Source organism: Pollicipes pollicipes, unplaced genomic scaffold (assembly GCF_011947565.3).
Source record: "Pollicipes pollicipes isolate AB1234 unplaced genomic scaffold, Ppol_2.1 Scaffold_4881;HRSCAF=5763_pilon_pilon_pilon, whole genome shotgun sequence".
Lineage (NCBI taxonomy): Eukaryota > Metazoa > Arthropoda > Thecostraca > Pollicipedomorpha > Pollicipedidae > Pollicipes > Pollicipes pollicipes.
The window spans coordinates 43199343-43208202 of NW_023596576.1; the positions used below are offsets into that span (position 1 = coordinate 43199343).

Genomic DNA, 8860 nt, shown 5'->3' on the forward strand with positions numbered 1-8860 from the left:
CAGGCCTAACCTTTGGCAAACAACAGAAGCATATCACAAAGTGCTTGCAAAACCACTGACGAGGCACCCAGCCCGACCCCTGCCAAGATTTCACACTGCAATGTTGTCATAGACCTAAATAGATCAGAGTGACCCCAGGTCGGCCAGAAACTGCTCCGAAGCTGGCCTCCAACTCACTGCACGCTCCTCGCGAGGTGTTGGTTCGCTGCCGAGCAGTCCGGACCTTGGCAACTCGCGGGCGGCCGTACCACCCAGTCGCCGCAAAAGTGAAAGGCGCCGCACGCGGTCACACTTCATCTCGTCCCAAACTGGCAGCCCCCCGGGCCTGCCAGGGGTCACAGCGTCGTGACCCGCGTGCCCCAGGGTGCTGGCGGAGCGGCGGTGTGCCGGCGCCGCCAGCGCGCCGCCGGCCGCCGCCGCCGCCGGCGGAGGGGGCGGGGGCCGCCGCCGGCGCCGCCGTGTGCCGTCGCTATTTAAGGCCACCGCCGGCCGGCTCAGCCTAGTCTTTCGGCAACATGCGGCCGGCTGCGGTGCTCCTGGCGCTCCTGGTCTGTGCGGGTAAGTCCGACGGGCCGGCCGGCCTCCGTGACCTAGATCGGCCGACGGGGCCTCGAGGGACGCCGCAAGGGATGGCTCACATGCTCCAGAGACCAGGTGGCTCACCAGCGCCGAGGCTGCGTGACAGGTGCCCGCCGAGGCTGCGTAATAGGTGCTCGCCGAGAGAATGTGTGGACGCCGCTTAATCTAGCGAAGAGCTGAGTGTGGCTGCTAGAGTCTAGCGAGGCGCATGACGGGGTGTTTGACGCTGGAAATGGTTCTCACGGCATGCGGGACAAATCAAAATGGGTTGCAGCCGATGTGAAAGGTCAAGACGAACCTCTTGAAATTTCAACATGCTGGCAAGAAAGGTGTTTCAGGATTGTTTGATAGAGCGGTTTATGCTGTTAACATTTGCCAATCACCTTTTGTGTTTATTCTTAAGTAATGCATATAAGTAGCAGGATCAACAAATCAGATGCCATTATATATCTCACTCACATAAACTCACCAAACAGGACATGTTTTAGTGCCGGGTATCACACATAGAGCGTGCCTTTTTGTTGCTGTGACAACCGCCACTGCAATGTTATGTATAAGCAAACGTTACGAGATAAAGATGTTCTCAAGTGATAGGTTGCTCTTACTATTCATTACTGTTGAAAATATTTTTTTTGAAAATATGACATGACGCCGATGGCACGTCACAAGGGACGTGCAGGTTCCATAGTAACGTAACTTGAGCTGTACTTTCGATGGGGGGTGACACATGTGACAGCTTTTCCATGGTATTAATGTCGCTCGACGAGCAATCCTAGCAAAAAAGAAACGCAACTTAACGGCGTTTTAACGTGCTTGAAACAGCTTTGTCAGCATGACTTTATTGGCTTATTTATATGCAACTATATGCACTCCTCTAGCACTACCTAGACGACAAACCCGAGCCCCATCAATACTATAAAGCCTTATTGATATCCTAAGCAGAATCACGTTTAGTTGGCGGTTTCAATAATAGTTCCTCGACTGACGAAAACAAAAGACATGCGAGTGCTGACAAATGCGCGTTATTTAACCGCATGTACACTAGTCGACGTACGGAGCTCGGCTCTGTACACATTTGCACCACGAATGAAATAAGTGCTCGGACTATTGTCTTCTTCTGGTGTGCTAGTATTTACACAATGTTTCGGCCGGTTAAGTCTACGGCCGCCGTCAGGTGTTATTGAGCCCCGTCAACGACTGGGTACCGTTTGGCTGTCAGCCATGTACGATCACAGCCATAACTGTCTACTAGACATTGCTGTTATGCGAACCAGAGCCATCTAATTGCGGGTCTATTGCTCTAACAACTGATATCAGTTGGTTTAACACTGCACCCTGCACTCGTGGTTCGAATCCCAGCCATTCCAAGGAGACAGTTCGGTGTACAAAGCTTACATGGCTGAAAGCTTAATACCACCCAGTTCATTTCACGATTCAATGGCACCTCAGGACGGGTGGGGTGTTAACTGGCCAAAACGCTGTGTAAGTGCCAGCAGACCAGACAGGACGATAGTCCGAACAACTAGTCCTCCCGTGATACTCCTGCCTCGCATCCATCCTCCCGTCAAATTGTAGCTGGTTGTATTGTGCTCATCTCAAATTTATGCTGCTTACGGTGGGGAGACTTACGTTTCCGAGCACTTACGATCTGGGTCGCTAAGAGGACTCAGCTCTCATTGCAGACCCAGTGATTTCATAGCCACGGGTGAGGAAGCGCGCTCCAATTTTTGTTATATCGGTTTCCATCTCCTGATAATTCGCTTAGTATCTACCCTCTCCGCCTCCGGAGAGCCGGAACATTTCAGTTTCTGCTCTATGTAATGCTCGTCTGATGGCAGCTGGCCCCTTTTCAAACGCTGCCCTCCCCATTTCCGGACAGGTCACCATGCCTCAGCGCTCACGTGTCGACCGTTCGGCCCGTTTCAGCCTCGGCGAATCGCGTGAAGCGACAGGATGCGGAGGGCACCGAAGAAGAGGCCATCAAGGCCATCTGTACTGACAAGACGGCCGGAGAATGGTTCCGTCTGAACGCCGGCGCTGCCTCCTGCAACAAGGTCGTGCAGTGCACCGCGGCGGTGAGTGACCCTGTACAACTGACCGTCACCTGCCCGCCGTTCGCCGTCGTCGTCCGGCCAGTGCGGGTCGTCCCGCCGTCCGACTGTCGCGACCTTGGCCGGCGGGGTCGCGCGACGGGTCTGGCCGGCCAGGCTGGCGGCCGACGCCGTCACGATCGGTGCGGCCGGGCGTGCTGACGGCGGTCAGCGGCGCCGTGCGGTGCACCTCGGCACCCCGCTCGGCAGGGACGGGTCGCCGGTGCGCCGCCGCCGCACCCAGACCTGATGCAAGCCCGGCCGTCCGTCGGCTGCACGGCGCCGCGGACGTGGGCGCGGTGTTGCTTAACTGGTCGCCGCGATCGGCGCCCGCTCAAGGGCAGAGCCCGCATTGGAAAGTAGCCGAGTCACATACAGTAGCCTTGGATACACTCCCGAAAAAACGATCAGTGCAGCCTTCTCTGAGCGCACAACAGCGGAGGTGCCGCGGTATCCGAGACGGCCGATAATCTGCCGCTCCTGGGAGGGCGTCCGGCGGACGGGGGGCTTACGGCGTGTTGGGTGGGTGCTGGAAATTCCACCTAAGCCGACACGAGGTATTTTTCGTGGGGCCCTAGAAAAGATTCCCTTTCATGCCCACCACGCGCCCTGTTCCAAATCGCCTCGGCCCGGTCTGCTGACCAGAAACGTTGCATTGGTTCGAATGGATTAATCACGGCAGGATGACACCCGAGTGTTGGACGGCTCGCTTTTCGATATGTCCAGTCAGAACATTGTGTTGCCTGCATAAATTATGACTCACAATCATGTCCCGAGAAGTTCTAGCTGCTAACTAGCACATCTACGGGTAGGGCTTTCGCACCAAGGTTCAGGCCAGAACTGTACCAGTTCCTTCAGCTTAGCCGGTGGGGATCAGCTGACGGAAGCGTCGCTCGGAAGGTCGCTGACCCCTGCGCCCGCCTCTCAGTCGCCGCCCCCGGCTGCCGAGCAGCTGACGCCCACGGGCTGACTCCGCTTCCTCGCCGCCTCAGGGTCTGCAGCAGCTCAAATGCCCGACCGGACTGGCGTTTGACCTCAAGGGTCAGACGTGCGACTGGAAAGCCAGCGTCCAAGACTGTGAGCTCAAGCAGCGACCGAAACTGGCGCGGCCACAGTTCAACACAGAAGACCCGCTCTGTCTCGACGCCAACGAATTGGCCTGCTGGCGACAACACGTGCCTGGCCCGCGAGCTGTTCTGCGACGGCAACGTCGACTGCACCGACGGGTCGGATGAGAACATCTGCGGTAGGTGATGCCCCTGCAGTCCGCGCCGCCATGTGCCACTGTTCACGTGCCCGGCTCTAACAACGGCTCGGTTCGCGCCATATGAGCAGCTTCAGTTTGCATCCTCGTTCAGGATTTTCAGACTGCTAGGAAAATCTATCAGATATTGAATGGATCAAGTCAGGAGTGAACTTTAAAGTTTATCTAATGCAAGCACGGGGATTCGCAAAAAATCTCACCGCGTAGAGTCTTCTTCGTAATAAAAGTAGGCTTTCTAAATCGTGACCAACTACATGTGGAGCACTGGCCGTCATGCAATGGCTCAGCCTAATCCTTTGTCCCGGCTGCGCTTGCAGACCGAGAGAACGACCCGAACCGGGCGCCGCCATGCGACCCGACCACTTGCCAGCTGCCGTCGTGCTTCTGTTCGGAGCTGGGCACCACCGTGCCAGGCGGACTGGCGCCGGCCGACGTGCCGCAGATGATCATGATCACCTTCAACGGCGCCATCAACAACAACAACATCGACCTGTTCGACGACCTCTTCCTGCGCGCTGGCGTCAACCCCAATGGCTGTCCGATAAAGGGCACGTTCTTCGTGTCGCACAAGTACACCAACTACACGGCCGTGCAGGACTTGCACAACCGCGGTCACGAGATCGCCGTCTTCTCCATCACGCAGAATGACGAGGTCAACTTCTGGTCGAACGCCTCCCGGACCGACTGGAGCAAAGAGATGGCCGGCCAGCGCTTCATCATCGAAAAGTTCTCCGCCATCGATGACAACTCGGTGGTCGGCATGCGCACGCCTTACTTGCGCGTCGGTGGCAACAACCAGTTCTTCATGATGAAGGACCAGAGCTTTTTGTACGACTCGACCATCACGGCACCGCTGAGCGACATTCCCATCTGGCCGTACACGCTACTGAACCAGATGCCGCACGCCTGCCACGGCAACGCTCAGAAGTGTCCGACACGCGCCTTCCCCGTCTGGGAGATGGTGATGAATGAGCTGGACCGCCGCGAGGACCCGAGTGTGGACGATAATCTTCCCGGCTGCGCTCAGGTGGACTCCTGTTCCAACATCCTCAACGGCGAGCAGTTCTACAACTTCCTCAACCACAACTTCGACCGCCACTACCTGACCAACCGTGCGCCGCTCAGTCTCAACTTCCATTCCGCCTGGTTAAAGAAGGAAGAATACCTCGATTACCTGCTCTACTTTATCCAGGAGATCCAGGAAACCTTCCCTGACGCCTACTTCGTGACCATGACGCAGGTGATCGAGTGGATGCAGAGCCCACTCACAATTGCCGAAACCGCGAATTTCGATTTGTGGAAGACCAAGTGCGAAGAGCCCCTCGGCTTCCCCTGTTCCAAGCCGGGAGGCAACAACTGTGCCTTGCGCGCCAGCGGAGTTCAGGGCACCTTCAACATGCAGACCTGCCTGCGGTGCCCCAACGACTTCCCCTGGCTGAACGACCCGACTGGAGATGGCACCCTGTAGATCGTTGGCGACGCACCACCGGCTCCCGGAGGCGCTAACGTAGCTCGCGTCGTATGTTGACATGCCGTCAGTGAGTCATCCAAATCGCGGTGTTGAGGCAAGTACGACCTCACTGTGAACTATTGCCCATCATGTAATCTTAAGCGTGACATTCGGTGTTCTTTCCATCGACTGCGATTCGTTCGGGAACTGGCAACACTCAGATTATCAACATGATAGGAAGGCATCAGATCCTTCCGTTCATCGCTCCCGCTTTTTTAGTGGTGCGAACACTTCGTCCGGCATAACATGACTTAGCTATCTCCACTTCTATCAAGTTTCAGTCGAGCACCCCCTTCACTCCATCGATGCACTGCGATCGGTCAGATCGCCACAAGCCACAAAACCAACTCTCTCCCTCGCTGTCTGCCTCTTCAACGCATTCAAAGTCGCTTCCGTGGCAGGGCCCGCTCTGGCCCGCGCGTCACCCTGAGCGTCGCGGACGGTCTGGCCGCCGATGACCGGGTGTCGGACGGCGCGGCGAGCCGGACTGGCACGGGACGAGGCCGAGGCCCGGTCCCGGTCCCGCGTCGGGTCGCGACCCCGCGTCCGGCGGGGCCGCCACACCTTGTTGATATGTTGTTGCCAAGTACAAAGGCACAGCGGAGGCTGCGTTCTGACGGCGCCCGGCCGCGTCCCGCCGTGACCTGCTGTGATGAGCGCGGCGGCCCTCCGGCGAGCGGACGGGCGGTGTGTGCTGCGACTGTGTGAGAGAGCTGTTGGTAGGATAATACAGGTCGGCCGCGCCGCCGCCGCACCGTCGTCGTCAGCCGGACGTTTCAAAGGAGTCGAGCGAGGCACTGTTGCTCTGGGAACGGACGCCGCATTGGCAGGACGCGTGTCCTGTCGTGCACGACGCCAGCTGACGCAGCACACGTGCACAATAGGTCAGAGCGTGGAGAAGCAAGATGGTGCACTCTTGCGTTGGATTACTGCTGGGGTTTCGATGGTGGTGCTGATATCGTGCAGCACGTATTCATACAGTCTTTAATAGTTACACACTGGGGGCCAGTATTCGCACCAAGTCTTTATGTTCACACCTAGTTCAGGCAGCCTTTACTGAAAAGCTTCGGAAACTCAGTAACATTATGCAATCGGTTTGTCATAAGACAAAACATTCAATGCATTCACTCACGATCGGAAGATTCCGTGTGAAGCCAAAAGAGATGTCGCCTTTCGTAACGGCCATGCCGCTAGAAAATGCGCATGAAAGAAACCAATGCCCAATATTCTCCGGAATTACGCTATCTTCTAGACGCAGGATGTCGGCGGGTATTGCTTAGAAACCCGTCCCACCCGGTCGAGCCCTCGCCGTCACGCACACCTGCGAGGGGGAGCGCGCGCGGCCACATGCGCCGTGCCCCCGCCCGTGCACCGCGGCCAGGCAGTGCAGTCGGCGACGGCGCCTTCGGTCACACAGAAATCCTCCTGCTGCCCCCACCTGCCGAGAGCGGTCGTCCTTAATCAACGGTGCTGTGACGTCGCGCTGGCTCTGATGGCCTAGAGAGAGATCACCCTTCACTGGACGGGCCCGGCTGCAGCGGACTGGACCGGACCGGACCGGACTGGCCGGCCGCTGTGGCACCTGCAGCGCGAAAACAGTCAGAGAACAGACACGCCTCCTGTCACCAGGCCAAGGAAGTCACATCTGCAGTGGGCTCGGAGATCGCTGGCATCAGGGGGTTTTGCTGCGCTGCATTTGTTGCACGCTGACCCGGTCGTTTACGCTGTTGTCGCAGCATGGCTGAGCCTTTTAATGTGAGGCGGAGAGCGAGTACAGAGCGAGGCCGCCGACATTAATTAGAGATGGATCGCATCTACCCAATGCTTGCTAAGCTGCCGGGGCTTTACTTCGGATTGAAAACGGGAAAACAGGAGTGCCACTTTCTAGAACCGGCTGGGGTATGACCCGTTAAGGTTGACGTAACTTACCCCGCGAACCTGCTTCCTCCCCAATTTCGGCCACTTTAAATTGCGTTTCCCAAATCAGATTTTTGTCTTCAAATTGTTGAAACATATTTCGTCAATCCTTAAGGCTTTTACTGCTTACGAATGATTTAGAATGGAATATAATTCAAACACAAAAACACTTGAGCTGTTCGATGCATTGTGATAAACGAAAAAAAGCTGTTCATAGCTCACCGAAAGTGGCTCGAGACCCAAAAACTTATGATGTATAATGGCGTATCCCGACATATACGGACGACGGCCTATGAAAGAGCAAAGCCACTGCTACGCTGTGAACTCCCACCTATATGCAAAATTAAAACTGGGCCTGCACAACATTATTAACAGACATAACTGGAAGGACGGAGTAGGTCAAGACTGATGACCTAATGGACCTTCGGAGCGGCCGTCTTACAAAATAGCGTGACCAGCACTTTTACACGAGTTGAAAGTTGACGTGAGCAAGAAAGGCCTCGAGTCTCGTTGTTGGTTGATGAGTTGGGAGTTTCCATGTTCAAAGCCTCCACCTGCGGCATACCAGGAGGTAGCGGTTAATCCATGACATCAGAAACGTCGGTATTATGAGGAAACGTGATGTTTCGAAGCTGTGCTTATGGTCACATTTGCTCGCAAAAGTGGATCGGCATCACCCCCAACATGTCTTTCACTCTGGAGCACGCCGCACAAAACGTGTCGGTTCCATTCCTCGACGCCCTTTTATGTCAGTCATGTGGAGGATGCATCGCCGAACTGTACTTTAGGTCGTCTCGCTTTGCAGTGTACTTTAGAATGTTTGGTTAGCTTAGCTGGTTAGAGCGCCTGCTTTCCGATTCACAGGCCTGCGGCGGGGTAGGTTCAAGCCGCTTCAGGCGTTCGCTATTTGTTTCCGACTGGGATAGTCTGCGACCGGGGGCAGCGGCCGCACTAACAGTCAAGTAACGCCAGAGGGCAGGATGGACTGAGCGGAGCACTACGGCATGTCGAGCCTTCGTCGCGACATCCTGCCGCAAATACAGAATCTTACGGTCAGCTCAGTGCTCACCAACCAAGCAGAGCTTGGCATATGCGTTCATCCCAGAACTTCATGCGGCTTAAAAGGCTCACACCAAATATTGGCAACTGTCTGGCCGCCCCATCACAATGTGTTACAATTACGCCCACCCCATGGCTATTAACGAAGCAGTCCTTGGAACACGAATGCAAAGAGTCGTATGTCTTCTGATCCCCATTCGTGTAAACGTAGGCGTACTTAAGCATCCCTTAGTTTCCATGAGAACGAAAGCACAGAGCACTGTGTAGGATGCTCCGATTGGGCCAGAAATTCTCGATTCAGCAATGCATCACGTTGGCAAAGAAGAAATAGTTTGTGGCTGCGTGGAACTACCGTTTATGCAAGGTGGCCCAGACAAACTTGACCCAAGTTCTATCAAACGACGGTCGGTGTATTAATTGCGTAATCGAGACCGCGGTGAC

General features: G+C 55.8%; 1 protein-coding gene across 1 annotated transcript; it reads left to right on the plus strand.

Moving 5' to 3' along the window:
• Positions 1-492: 492 nt before the first annotated feature.
• LOC119099971 (chitin deacetylase 1-like) lies at positions 493-6209 on the plus strand. Its single transcript, XM_037223088.1, is given in 5 exon segments — positions 493-558; positions 2506-2654; positions 3662-3832; positions 3834-3915; positions 4251-6209. Coding segments are annotated over 5 exon segments (1596 nt in total). The 5' UTR covers positions 493-515; the 3' UTR covers positions 5402-6209.
• The last annotated feature ends 2651 nt before the right edge of the window (positions 6210-8860 follow it).